Below are 15,296 nucleotides of genomic sequence, written 5' to 3'. Positions count from 1 at the left end.
AGGTGTCCCCAGCAGAGTCTGTCCTTGCATCAGGTGTCCCCAGCAGAGTCTGTCCACGTATCAGGTGCCCCCGGCAGAGTCCCTCCTTGCATCAGGTGCCCCCAGCAGAGTCCATCCTTGCATCAGGTGCCCCCAGCAGAGTCAGTATAGACCCCCTCAGTGCAGACCCCCCCTCAGTGCAGACCCCCCTCCATCAGTGCACACCCCCCTCATCAGTGCAGACCCCCCTCCATCAGTGCAAACCCCCTCAGAGCACCTCAGAGCAGACCCCCCTCCATCAGTGCAGACCCCCTCAGAGCAGACCCCCCCCTCCATCAGTGCAGACCCCCTCAGCAGACCCCCCTCCATCAGTGCAGACCCCCTCCATCAGTGCAGACCCCCTCAGAGCAGACCCCCTCTATCAGTGCAGACCCCCTCAGAGCAGACCCCCCTCCATCAGTGCAGACCCCCCTCCATCAGTGCAGACCCCCTCAGAGCAGACCCCCCTCCATCAGTGCAGACCCCCTCAGAGCAGACCCCCTCCATCAGTGCAAACCCCCTCAGAGCAGACCCCCCTCCATCAGTGCAGACCCCCTCAGTGCAGACCCCCTCAGAGCAGAACCCCCTCAGTGCAGACCCCCCTCCATCAGTGCAGACCCCCTCAGTGCAGACCCCCTCAGCAGACCCCCTCCATCAGTGCAGACCCCCTCAGAGCAGAGCCCCCTCAGTGCAGACCCCCTCCATCAGTGAAGACCCCCTCAGAGCAGAACCCCCTCAGTGCAGACCCCCTCAGCAGACCCCCCTCCATCAGTGCAGACCCCCTCAGTGCAGACGCCCTCAGCAGACCCACCTCCATCAGTGCAGACCCCCTCAGTGCAGACGCCCTCAGCAGACCCCCCTCCATCAGTGCAGACACCCTCAGCAGACCCCCCTCCATCAGTGCAGACGCCCTCAGAGCAGAACCCCATCAGTGCAGACCCCGTCAGCAGACCCCCCTCCATCAGTGCAGACGCCCTCAGCAGACCCTCCCCTCCCATAACGCCCCCCCCAGGCCCCAGCAGTGAGCACATAGAGCGGCTGCCGGCGCCGTGTGTTCAGTGGAGAGGAGAGGGGCAGATCCGTGCGAGAGGAGAAGCCGATTCATTGGCTGCATGGATCGAGCCCCCTTCCCCTCTCTACTGAACACAAGGGGGAGCGATCAAGCGGCGGGATCGCCATTTTACTGAAACCAGCTTCCCAAAAATGCAAATTGCAAACATTCCCGATTTTCCCTGGGCAAATCCCGATTCGGGACAGCCTCCGATCGGGACGAGGGTCCCAAAATCAGGGAAATCAGAAAATCGGGACTGTTGGCAACTATGCTGCATGCTGCAAAAATATGTCCTACTTCATTTTGTGCACACCAATGCAGCACAGGGCTGTGAAATAAACTCATGGGACCAAGGTAAATTTCCTTTTCTATCTATGCCTTTAGACTGTATTGGGTAAGTATCCAGCACAGCTAAACCCCTATGGTGTGAACAGACCCATAATGTAAACAAAACTCTCAATAACCACATCTTAAAGTGATTGTAAACGATCACCTTGTAAAACAACCCTTTCAGTTTAAAACAGAACTGAAAGGCAAAACATTTGTGTATAGATATAAAAAAAAACATTTTTTATAAGTGATCACATTCCCTCTGTTTTCAGCTGCATAAGAGCTGGGGGGAAGAGAAACAGCAGTACACTGAGCTTCCTGGTGAATGACTGTGTAGGGGAGGTGTGTCAGGACAAGTCTGATCAATGGAGGAGAGCAGGCTGAGTTCCCAGCACAGCGAGAGAACTGACCACCATGTGTTCTCCTGCTTAGTGTGGTCAGCTTTTAATAGGAAAGCAGAGGGACTGGCAGGAGCGCCAGGGATTTCACATAAAGCAGGGATGTCCAAACTTTTTTCAAAGAGGGCCAGATTTGATGAAGTGAACATGCGTGAGGGCCGATCATTTTGCCTGACATTCTTTGAACTATTAAAATTCGGTCTAAGTGTATTCGTCCGAGCACTAATACACTGCCCAACAAGAATTCTCTTGCCTTTGTGGTTGTGTGTGGTGAAGAGATGAGCTCAGGCGTGTTATTTATATATATATATATATATATATATATATATATATATATATATATATATATATATATATCTTTTGTGGCCCCCAACAAGTCCCTGAGCGCCACTCAGGACTAAGGATGAGCTTGGGCGTGTTATTTGTCGGCGTGTAGCACGCACCTTCCCGTTAAGAGGGAAGTTTCAGGAAAAAAATTAAATTTTAGATAAAGAACTGTGAAGCAAAATAAAGATCAGTGCCCATCAATGCAGCCTAATCAGTGCCCATCTGCAGCCTCACCATTGGCATGAATGCAGCCTTATCATTGTAATCAATGCAGCCTTATCATTGCCATCAGTGCAGCCTGATCGATGCCCATCTGCAGCCTCGGAGAGGGCAGGGAGGGGGCAGGAGGAGCGCCAACAGATTACATACACCTGTTTACTCGGCGGCCTATTTAATACAAAGTCCCAATGGCAGCTCAGGAGACGGGGGTTCTTCCTATTATAGAGGCTGCCGAGTAAACAGGAGATTCTACTGTATGTACTTTGGTGGCACTTGCTCGTCCCGCTCCCTCCAAGTCAGCACGGGCCGGACTTTGGGCATGCCTAACATAAAGGAAGATATACAAAGAGAACAGGATGCTTTCTCATACAAGTACATGGTACAGCATCCACATATCAGGAATATGAAATGTTGGGGTAACAAACAGATCAGATATGTCTTGATTATGATTCTCTAATACACACTTGCTATCACTGCAGTCGGCTCTCTACTGCTGACTGACTGTTGAGAAAAGCAGTGTGCCTTTGAGCAGACATCACCCAGACACTGTTGACCTTGTTAAATAATTCAGTGCAAAACATGATAATGTGCAAATGCTGTTCAATCAGAGAGGGCTGAAATCTGATGAGTTAATGCATACTGTACCTTGTACAAGGGCAGTACCGAAAATAGTGCGAAAGCAGACATAGCTTACATAGGTCGTTCACTTTTCACCTGTTGGTGGAGTAGTAACTCTTTCTCTATAGTAACTATTCTTCTTTTTCACTGTAGGGAAATAATAGATCCCAAGCAGAAACAGCATGGCGAGTTCCCTTCATTGACGATTCAAGTCAGTGTTCACAATTGATGGTCTCCCACTGTGTCTTTTGCCTTTAATGCTGGTTTGCCCCTTCCTTAACCACTGGCCCTCCGGAAGGTTTACCCCCCCCTTCATGACCAGGCCATTTTTTGCAATAAGGCACTGCGTTGCTTTAACTGACAATTGCGCGGTCGTGCGATGACGTACCCAAATAAAATTGATGTCCTTTTCTTCCCACAAATAGAGCTTTCTTTTGGTGGTATTTGATCACCTCTGCGGTTTTTATTTTTTGTACTATAAACAAAAAAAAGAGCGACAATTTTGAAAAAAAATCAATATTTCTTACTTTCTGCTATAAAACACATCCAATCAAAAAATGTAAAAAATCACATTTCTTCCTCAGTTTAGGCCAATATGTATTTTGCTACATGTTTTTGGTAAACAAAATCCCAATAAGCGTACAGTATATTGATTGGTTTGCGCAAAAGTTATAGCGTCTACAAACTATGGGATAGATTTATGGAATTTTTAATTTTTTTTTACTAGTTATGGCGGCGATCAGTGACTTATAGCAGGACTGCGACATTGCGGCGTACAAGACGAACACTAAGTGACACTTTTTGGGGATCAGTGGCTAAAAATATGCACTGTCACTGTATTAATGACACTGGCTGGGAAGGGGTTACAGAAGCTCTAACCCTTCAGGGGCGATCAAAGGGTTAAATGCGTGCCTAGGGAGTGCTTGCTTACTGTGTGGGGGAGGTGTTTTTACTGAGGGAAGGCAGAGATCCGCAGGAACACAGGATCACAGCCTTCCATTCTCACAGAACGGCAATCTGCCTTGCTTACATAATCAGACCACCGTTCTGCTTGTGTCCCGAACGATTGGTGGGTCCCGACAGACATTGCATCCGCAGGACCCGCTGATTGGCCTCTTCTGTGTCCAATCACAGCGGGAGAGGGTTGCCGGTGGCGCCCCAGACCCTGAAGTGTAGGATCATGTACAGGTACGTGATCCTGCCCAGGGGAGTCGCTTGACAGCACATTGTTTCTGCTTGGAATCCATTATTTACCTGCAATGAAAAAGAAGAGTTACTATAGACTGAGGAAAAGTTACTCTACCAACATGTGAATTTTTTTAGCAACCCAGTTAATAGTTAATAAAAAGGTTTTGCCCACTTTTGCATTATTTTCCATACAGCCCACCTTTATAGCTGCTTTCCTTATGAATGACAGGTAATGATGAGGTCTGTCAAAAGTCCATAACATAGTGTAACATAGTTTTATTACCTGTTGATCCTGCCAGATCCAATTATTTTTTCAACAGGGTGACAACACGTACCCATAGCCAAGAAAGTTATACTTTTATGCACACTAAAAAATAATTTTATAAAAGAAATATGTCTCCTGAAATCGCTAGTTGCCTTGCTATCATGCTAATACATTGATTTCAGTACTTTGAGTTAGACATGTGCAATTCATTTCGTTCCGAATTCGTTTTTTAACAAATTTAGACAAATTTGTTAATTCGGAAATATCCGAATTAACGAAAACCCGTTTAACGAATGTTTCTGAATATTCATAAATTAGAATATTAAAAAATTTGTAAATTTGTAAATTTATATATTCGACATTCGAAAATCTGAAAACTCAAAAATGCAAAAATCAGAAATAATAACTAGCTAATAATAACTTAACTATTACTAACTATTAAATTATAGGTATTGGAATTTCCTTTCAAATTTGGCTGTTAGTGAACGTAACGAATACAAATTTATCCGAAGTTACGAATTATCCAAAATAACGAATGCCGTATCTAAACGAATAGAGTGTGACTAATTAATAATAATAAATAACAATAATTCTAAAAACCTTTTTTATTAATATTATTTATTATTAAATCGTTCCGTTCCATTTGTTTACATGCAGCATTCGTTATTTCGGATAATTCATAACTTCGGATAAATTGGTATTCGTTACGTTCACTAACAGCCAAATTTGAAAGGAAATTCAAAAACCTATAATTTAATAGTTAGTTATTATTAGTTAGTTAGTTATTCATTTTTGATTTTCTAATTTTCTAATTTACGAATTTTCTAATTTACGAATTTATGAATTGCGATTATAACGAATGACCCAAAAAACAAAAAATGAATGAAACCAAAACGAACAAATTTTTCGGCACATGTCTACTTTGAGTTACTAACCCCAAAACAAGTAAAGAGATAAGGAACTCTGATCTTTCACCAACTTAACTTCTCTTCTTTTACCGCTGCACTTTCTGTCTTCTGCCTTTCAATAATCAGAATCGAGTTGACTTTTATAAGGTTCAATCTATGTAAACTAAGAAAACAATCTCTTTTTCTAGGTTTCTGAAAACAAGCGGCGGTATCAGAAAGATGGATTTGACTTGGATCTCACCTACGTTACAGGTTTGTGTTACAGAGGAACATTTCTGATCTTCCTCCAGGGTAGACTATACTTGGAATAGTTCAAACCATATATAATAATATAATAATGATAAAGAGCCCAACTTTTACTTATATAACCTGATCTGAAATCAGTGGCCAAAAGCTTATTGGATTGTATATATATATATATATATATATATATATATATGATAATAGATGCTGCTATGGTCTTGTTATATTTGCCCGATTTTATACCACATATACTGTAGATCTCTTGTACCCTCAAACAAGGGTATTGCTTATATGGAGTAAAATCTGAAAATGTGCCTACAGAATGTATTTTATTGAAAACTTATCTAAACTAAGAAATAATCTAATGTGTTTTAATCTGTTATTACAAGATATGTTGAGTGAGCAACTGTTACAATCTTGCATGTTTTTTCTGTGCCCATGTGTCTTCTTGACATGAAGTGAGTACAAGTCTACCCAAAGAGACACTGATGGCAATAAAAACTTTACAGAGGCTCTAACCCTTCTCCACTGTATCCAAAACAATATAAAAAGTTAGAGTTAGCTTTAACTGCTCAAGGACCACCCCACGTACATATACTGCGGCAGGACGGCCCTTAAGCGCAAAATCACGTACCTGTACGTGATTTCTTTCTTCGGTTCTGGGGCACACACGTACGCCGCCGGAGCCTCGTTCCCGCTGTAACTCAACACAGCGGGAGCCAATCAGCGGGTCCAGCGATCGTTCTGAGAGAGGTAGAACGGCAGTCTGCCTATGAGATCCTCTAATGGGGGAATTGGGGCTGTTCAAACAAGTGTACAATGGATATTAAATAATGAATATAAATAAATGAATGAAAAATAAAAATGAAAGGAAAAAATGAATAAAAATAGATGAATAAATTAAGAAGAATATATATAGGTGAAAATATACCAAAATGTTATACTATACTGTAAAGTGCAAAGTGCTGGAAAATGTGTATTCTGGAATATATCAATGAAATATAATACACAAAAAATATACTAACAGTGATATAAAACATCTAATGACATGTAAAAAAATCGTCTAAAACCACTGTAAACCACTGTGAAGAGGTAACAAAAATACCAAAATAGTAATACTGAGTGTAAAAAGTGATAATGAAAAATTGATCATAAAAATTAGTAATAAAAATTCAGTGTCCTAAAAAATCAATAAAGTCTGAAAAAAGCTGTAATGTATCAATCCAATAAGAAAAATCTTAATGTAATAATGTAGCAAGTGCTCCCCGTCTTCCGTTGCACCCCCAATCGTGCCCTCACTCACCAGAGCGCCTAACCCCTGCAGGGGTAATAGGCATGTAGGTTAGGATCCAGCAATGGTGTTCCTTGGCGATCGATGATCCTCACCAAGGTTGCCGTTTTCTCCTTTTCCAATGTACCAATGATGTCCTCTTAATAATCCCCAACAATATGTATCCATATGTTATAGAAAAAAAGGAGCCTCATAGTGTAACTCCAAAAAAAAACAATATTTATTGTAAAAAACAGTTTTAAAACGGGAGCTGACAATGCTCCACCGGCTGGCTCAAAGCCAATAGCCGCAGCCACAGCCTGGCAGCGGCGTGCGTTCCACAGCCTGCCTACCAGAAACCGGAAGTCCAGAGAAAAAACACACAGAAGAGACGTATGCGTACCACGTAACCACGCCTATGTAAACAAGGCAGATTGCCTTTCTGCTAATAAGAAAGACAGAGATCTTGTGTTTCTGATAAGCAGGAACACGGATCTCTATCTTTCTTCAGCTAAACCATCCCCCACATAGTGAGAAAGCACTCCCAGGGAACACATTTAACCCTTTGATCGCTACTGATGTTGGTGTCATTGGTCCCCAAAAAGTGTCAGTTTGTCCGCCGCAATGTCGCTGTCCCGCTAAAAAACGCTGATCGCTGCCATTACTAGTAAAAAATTAAAAAAATTAAAAGTCCAGAAATCTATCCCATAGTTTGTAGACACTATAAATTTTGTGCAAACCAATCAATATACGCTTATTGGGATTTTTATTTTACCAAAAACATGTAGCAGAATACATATTGGCCTAAATTGATGAAGAAATTAGATTGTTTACATTTATTTATTGGATGTGTTTTATAACAGAAAGTAAAAAATACTGTTTTTTTTTTTTAAATTGTCTGTCTCTTTTGTTTATAGCGCAAAACCCCCCCCAAAAACCGCAGAGGTGATCAAATTCCACTGCACAATTCAAAAGAGAAAAATCAACCAGCGCAACAGTAATCACTAGAGCAAAAGCAGCTGAAATACTGAGGGTCAAAATATCAAATCCCATACAACAGAATTATAAAAAGGCAGTACAGCGCTTCAAAATTAATACTAATAAAGAAAGTCCATAGTCTAATAAAGTCTTTCCTATCAGACTATGGACTTTCTTTATTAGTATTATTTTGAAGCGCTGTACTACCACCGCACAATTGTCAGTTAAAGCAACGCAGTGCAGTATCACAAAAAATGCCCAGGTGAAGTGGTTAAAGTTGCCACCTTTTGTATGAAAAATGTATTTCATTTATGTACATATACACTATATTACCAAAAGTATTGGGACACCTGTATTTACACGTACATGAAATGTAATGGCATCCCAGTCTTAGTCCGTATGGTTCAATATTGCGTTGGCCCACCCTTTGCAGCTATAACAGCTTCAACTCTTCTGGGAAGGCTGTCCACAAGGTTTAGGAGTGTGTCTGTCTTGCTTTTTTCACTGGTCCAAATCATTTGGTGGAGGGGGGATTATTATGGTGTGGAGTTGTTTTTCAGGGGTTGGGGTTGGCCCCTTAGTTCCAGTGAAAGGAACTCTTAAGGCGTCAGCATACCAAGACATTTTGGACAATTTCATGCTCCCAACTTTGTGGGAACAGTTTGGGGATGGACCCTTCCTGTCCCAACATGACCATGCACCAGTGCACAAAGCAAGGTCCATAAAGGCATGGATGAGCGAGTTTGGGGTGGAGGAACTTGAATGGCCTGCACAGAGTCCTGACCTCAACCCGATAGAAAACCTTCAGGAGGAATTAGAGCGGAGACTGCGAGCCAGGCCTTCTTGTCCAACATCAGTGCCTGACCTCACAAATGTGCTTCTGGAAGAATGGTCCAACATCCCATAGACACACTCCTAAACCTTGTGGACAGCCTTCCCAGAAGAGTTGCAGCTGCAAAGGGTATACCAACTCAATATTGAACCCTACGGACTAAGACTAAAATTATGTGCATATAAAGGCAGGTGTCCCAATACTTTTGCCAATATAGTATATATATATATATATATATATATATATATATATATATATATATATATACAGTATAGTATCTCACAAAAGTGAGTACACCCCTCACATTTTTGTAAATATTTTATTATATCTTTTCATGTGACAACACTGAAGAAATTACACTTTGCTACAATGTAAAGTAGTGAGTGTACAGCTTGTATAACAGTGTAAATTTGCTGTCCCCTCAAAATAACTCAACACACAGCCATTAATGTCTAAACTGCTGGCAACAAAAGTGAGTACACCCCTAAGTGAAAATATCCAAATTGGGCACAATTAGCCATTTTCCCTCCCTGGTGTCATGTAACTCGTTAGTGTTACAAAGTCTCAGGTGTGAATGGGGAGCAGGTGTGTTAAATTTGGTAAAAAAAAAAAATAACGACGTGAAAGTGCTAATTGAACCACAGTGTGTAGTGTACTGAGATTAATTGCTAATATATGTGCAAAAGTGGAATGGCGCTGCCTATCACCTGGAGAGTAACCTCCAGTGGTGACAGACCACTAACCACGTGAGGTTGCTAATTAAACCCAATGGTGTTGTGCACTAAATAAATTATTCAGGGCACCCTACTGAACTATCACACCAGGTGTAAACCACAGAGGCTACGCCTGTGTTAAGTTTTTAGTGGGCCCTTTTATGTGCATCAAAGAAGTGGCTGTGTAAAATATATATATATATATATATATATATATATATATATATATATATATATATATATATATTCCAACCTAAAAAGAGAAAACTGCATGTACAACAGAATTTTTCCTAGCCAAAAAACACATATTGCAGTACCCTTATGTAGGGTACCTAAATCTCCACACGTGTATGCAAAAGTGCATAATAGATTAAAAATGCATGAGGAATTGATAACGTATATAGGTAAAAAAATAAAAATATCATGCGAGTTCATCAAGGAGATAAAGTCTCATGTGCAAAATACTTGTATATAAGTCCAGTCTGTAGTGCTAATTATAAGTGAAACAATCCAAAGTGACTTGTGCATAAATCAGAGGAGTGCAAAGACATGTGTGTCTTGCCTACAGTCATGCATGGTGGTGGGAGTGTCATGGTCTAGGGCTGCATGAGTGCTGCCGGCACTGGGGAGCTACAGTTCATTGAGGGAACCATGAATGCCAATGTGTACTGTGACATACTGAAGCAGAGCATGATCCCCTCCCTTCGAAAATTGGGCCGCAGGGCAGTATTCCAACATGATAACGACCCCAAACACACCTCCAGGACGACCACTGCCTTGCTAAGGAAGCTGAGGGTAAAGGTGATGGACTGGTCAAGCATGTCTCCAGACCTAAACCCTATTGAGCATCTGTGGGGCATCCTCAAAAGGAAGGTGAAGGAGCACAAGGTCTCTAACATCCACCAGCTCTGTGATGTCGTCATGGAGGAGTGGAAGAGGACTCCAGTGGCAACCTGTGAAGCTCTGGTGAACTCCAAGCCCAACAGGGTTAAGGCAGTGCTGGAAAATAATGGTGACCACACAAAAAATTGACACTATGGTCCTAATTTGGACATTTTCACTTAGGGGTGTACTATCCTGTTAAACCGCTGTATGGTCTTGGCCACCATGCTGCATCTCAGTTTTAGGGTCCTGACAATCTTCTTCTAGCCTGGACCATCTTTATGTAGAGCAACAATTCTTTTTTTCAAGGTCCTCAGAGAGTTCTTTGTCATGAGGTGCCATGTTCAACTTCCAATGACCAGTATGAGAGAGTGAGAGCGATAACACCAAATTTAACACACCTGCTCCCCATTCAGACCTGAGACCTTGTAACACTAACGAGTCACATGACACTGGGGAAGGAAAATGGCTAATTGGGCCCAATTTGAGCATTTTCACTTAGGGGTGTACTCACTTTTATTGCCAGCAGTTTAGACATTAATGGCTGTGTGTTGAGTTATTTTGAGGGGACAGCAAATTTACACTGTTATACAAGCTGTACACTCACTACTTTACATTGTACCAACGTGTCATTTCTTCAGTGTTGTCACATGAAAAGATATAATAAAATATTTACAAAAATGTGAGGGGTGTACTCACTTTTGTGAGATACTGTATATATTATAATTATTATAATTAATATAATGTGGCAATCCTTTGTATTATGGGCATAGTCATTGCCATAATGATGAATAAATTCATGCTTATTTTATTTTTAACAGATCGTATTATTGCAATGTCATTCCCATCTTCTGGAAAGCAATCATTTTATAGGAATCCTATAGAGGTAGGTGCTTTGGGAAGTCCAATGTCACGTTTTCCACAAGTTCTGAAATAACTGCCACTGTTTCTTTGTAGCACCCAATTAGATTCTTCGAGTATTTGTCAAAAATTCACTGTAAGATTTGGATTGACTGCTATGGAACATTGTTGATAATAGTTGTTACTGATATGGCTCATATTTTTTTTTTTCAGTCAAAACTTTGGTTAAAATGTTGTATGCTTTTATTGGTTCGTTCTTCAGTTGAAGAGATACTCTTCCTATATGGCCACTGAAATAGGAAGGGAGTGGAATCCCTCCAATGACATAAACGGCAAAAGTACCTTTTATTGACAAAATTAAATAAATCTGTTTAGAATTGTATTACATTACCTGTACATTGTTGTTGACACAGCATTAGAGCAAATTCTATACAGTAATACTTGAAGCCGATCTCCAGGATAAATACTCAGATAAAATACAGCTGTTTTGGCTGTCAAAACATTTGTATTTATATTTCTGTCCATCCAGTCCTGAGGTTTAATCAGCACTACAGAGCCCAGTATGGCGCTCGCAGGTCACCTTTTTTGACACCTATTAGAGCCTATGGCTCTAATCAGGTGCTTCAAAACTACCACTCCCAGCCCCCCCCCCCGCTGTAATTCAGGTGCTCGGCGCTCGAAAAGGTGCTGGGGTCACCTGAATAGGGGCTGGCAGCGGTGGCATTGCATGAATCTATCTATGACCGCCGCTGCCACCCCCTATTCAGGCGACCCCGGCACCTTTTCGAGCGCCGGGCGCCTGAATTACAGCAATCAATCACTTTGTATTTTATAGATAAATACATGCATTTTGCCATGCCATGTTACTTTCTTTCTGACGCTCATATGAATATGTTTGTTTTATCCTTATATTATGATTGTAGTTATTTTTTATTTTTTTTACTTTATTTGAAGGAGGTTGCAAGATTTTTGGATTCTAAGCATAAAGACCACTACAAGGTCTACAATCTGTGCAGTAAGTATTTTTCAATAGACAAATGAAAAGGTGTATATAGAAACATCTCTCATATTAGCATGTTTGCCAGACAATTGTTTTTGGCAGCGGTATATTTTCCTTAAAGTGGTTGTAAACCCTCACATATATCCACTGAAGTGACTAGCCTCAGATGATACACCGAGATAAAACAAATACTTCTACATATATTGTACCGATTTACCTGCAGCCGACTCTTCTCTACAGCCTCCTAAAACACACAAATCAAGGGCATTTTCTCAGCTGTAGAAGGCCGGGATCTGTCATCACACACTACACAGCATAGAGAGGTGAGCTCAGAGTAATCTGAGACCTGAGTGGAGGGAATGGACACACACCCCTCTATATAGTCTTATAGGGAAACATGCTCAGCTAAAGCTGTCTATCACCTGCTGTATGCTGGGGGGAGGGGCTGGGCCATTTACCAAGATTGCTTGGTGTCCACTTAGAAGGTCAAAAGTGACTCATGCAGATAGTAGAGGGAGGATAGGAACCACACTGGGTGCTTTCGACTGAGGCTAGTACACACTATAGAAGGATATGCTTTGTTCTTTTTTCATTTGAAAGGTTTAGAACCACTTTAATATGAACATAAGAAAAACCTTGCACATGCGCACTGGTGTCTGCTTATTAGAAAGGAACTTCAGGAAGCTGCATTTATAGTTGAACTGCCTAAAATGCCAATCCAATGTCAGAGAAGCAACAACAATCTCTGTTAAGATCCTTGCTGTTTTGGGTGATTGCAGCTTTAAATATCAGTAAAGGAAGAAACCTTCAAGCATGCAAAATTCCAGTGGGCTGAAATATCTCACCATACAGCGAGTAGCATATGGAACCAACCATGGGCGAAACATGAATCCACAATGGCCACAAAAGAGGCCTAGGCGGCCAGTTATATAGATAAGATCCCTCACCACGTGCTCATTTTATGTGAAAAAGATGTTTTTTTTCACACACCATGAACACTTAGTGAGGGATCACATATATGTAACTGGCAGTCTGGACCTCTTTTGTGGCCTCCATGGATTCATGTTTGGTACATTGTTGGTTCCATTTGCTACTCGCTGTATGGTGGAATATTTCAGTGGTGACTTGTGGTCCATGTATGTTTTTATTCATAATTCTGGCTGGTCAAGCTTGTTTTGGTGCAGTGGTTACCCAAGATTATATATACATCCCTGAGGAAGAGGGAAGAAGACTGTCCTTGAAACACGTTGGGGTGTCTATGTTTGCTCCATCTGAGAATTTTAATGCATGATATAATACTGTCATGTCCTCCTGGGATGGGGCTGTTTGTGGGTGTACCTAACGTTTGCATCAAGCATGTACTCAATACCAGCCTGTTGTGTCTTTTTCAATTTGTTTTAATGATGATTTTAAATAAAGCTTTGTGACTTTTTATATTAGAGCTACTGTCTCTTAATGTGACGGGGGACACATACACTGTTTTGTAGAGGCACTGCCACTTTGTGTCACATGGGCAACTTGATAGTGTCTCGTATTGGACATGTGTTAAACTGCATGCAGATGCTGTATAGGTAGCTGTGACTGTAACACATACAGTATCTCACAAAAGTGAGTACACCCCTCACATTATTGTAAATATTTTATTATATCTTTTCATGTGACAACACTGAAGAAATGACACTTTGCTACAATGTAAAGTAGTGAGTGTACAGCTTGTATAACAGTGTAAATTTGCTGTCCCCTCAAAATAACTCAACGCACAGCCATTAATGTCTAAACCGCTGGCAACAAAAGTGAGTACACCCCTAAGTGAAAATGTCCAAATTTGGCCTGTTTAACATTTTCCCTCCCCGGTGTCATGTGACTCGTTAGTGTTACAAGGTCTCAAGTGTGAATGAGGAGCAGGTGTGTTAAATATGGTGTTATCGCTCTCACTCTCTCATACTGGTCGCTGGAAGTTCAACATGGCACCTCATGGCAAAGAACTCTCTGAGGATCTGAAAAAAGGAATTGTTGCTCTTCATAAAGATGGCCTAGGATATAAGAAGATTGCCAAGACCCTGAAACTGAGCTGCAGCAAAGTGGCCAAGACCATACAGCGGTTTAACAGGACAGGTTACACTCAGAACAGGCCTTTCCATGGTCGACCAAAGAAGTTGAGTGCACATGCTCAGCATCATATCCAGAGGTTGTCTTTGGGAAATAGACGTATGAGTGCTGCCAGAACTGCTGCAGAGGTTAAAGGGGTGGGGGGGGTCAGCCTGTCAGTGCTCAGACCATACGCCGCACACTGCATGAAATTGGTCTGCATGGCTGTCGCACTAGAAGGAAGCCTCTTCTAAAGATGATGCACAAGAAAGCCCGCAAACAATTTGCTGAAGACAAACAGACTAAGGACTAAGGATTACTGGAACCATGTCCTGTGTCTGATGAGACCAAGATAAACTTATTTGGTTCAGATGGTGTCAAGCGTCTGGTGCCAACCAGGTGATGAGTTCAAAGACAAGAGTGTCTTGGCTACAGTCAAGCATGGTGGTGGGAGTGTCATGGTCTGGGGCTGCATGAGTGCTGCCGGCACTGGGGAGCTACAGTTCATTGAAGGAACCATGAATGTCAACATGTACTGTGACATACTGAAGCAGAGAATGATCCCCTCTCTTCAGAGACTGGGCCGCAGGGCAGTATTCCAACATGATAACGACCCCAAACACACCTCCAAGGAGACCACTGCCTTGCTAAAGAAGCTGAAGGTAAAGGTGATGGACTGTCCAAGCATGTCTCCAGACCTAAACCCTATTGAGAATCTGTGGGGCATCCTCAAACAGAAGGTGGAGGAGCACAAGGTCTCTAAAATCCACCAGCTCCGTGATGTCATCATGGAGGAGTGGAAGAGGACTCCAATGGCAACCTGTGAAGCTCTGGTGAACTCCATGCCCAAGAGGGTTAAGGCAGTGCTGGAAAATGGCCACACAACATATTGACACTTTGGGTCCAATTTGCACATTTTCACTTAGGGGTGTACTCACTTTTGTTGCCAGCGGTTTAGACATTATTGGCTGTGTGTTGAGTTATTTTGAGGCGACAGCAAATTTACACTGTTATACAAGCTGTACACTCACTACTTTACATTGTAGCAAAGTGTCATTTCTTCAGTGTTGTCACATGAAAAGATATAATAAAATATTTACAAAAATG

At 41.9% G+C, this 15,296-nt stretch overlaps 1 protein-coding gene across 3 annotated transcripts in view; it reads left to right on the top strand.

Moving 5' to 3' along the window:
* The window catches only part of LOC141127083 (phosphatidylinositol 3,4,5-trisphosphate 3-phosphatase TPTE2-like), a 94,839-nt gene that overhangs the window by 51,911 nt on the left and 27,632 nt on the right, over nt 1-15,296 (top strand). For all 3 annotated transcript variants that reach the window (XM_073613259.1, XM_073613261.1, XM_073613260.1), the window contains exons 8-10: nt 5,511-5,574; nt 11,062-11,126; nt 12,056-12,116. In XM_073613259.1, the coding sequence (XP_073469360.1) occupies nt 5,511-5,574; nt 11,062-11,126; nt 12,056-12,116 (190 nt within the window). The remainder of the gene's footprint in view (nt 1-5,510; nt 5,575-11,061; nt 11,127-12,055; nt 12,117-15,296) is intronic.

The sequence above is a fragment of the Aquarana catesbeiana genome, linkage group LG02 (assembly GCF_042186555.1).
Source record: "Aquarana catesbeiana isolate 2022-GZ linkage group LG02, ASM4218655v1, whole genome shotgun sequence".
NCBI lineage: Eukaryota > Metazoa > Chordata > Amphibia > Anura > Ranidae > Aquarana > Aquarana catesbeiana.
This window is presented reverse-complemented; position numbering and strand designations above follow the sequence as displayed.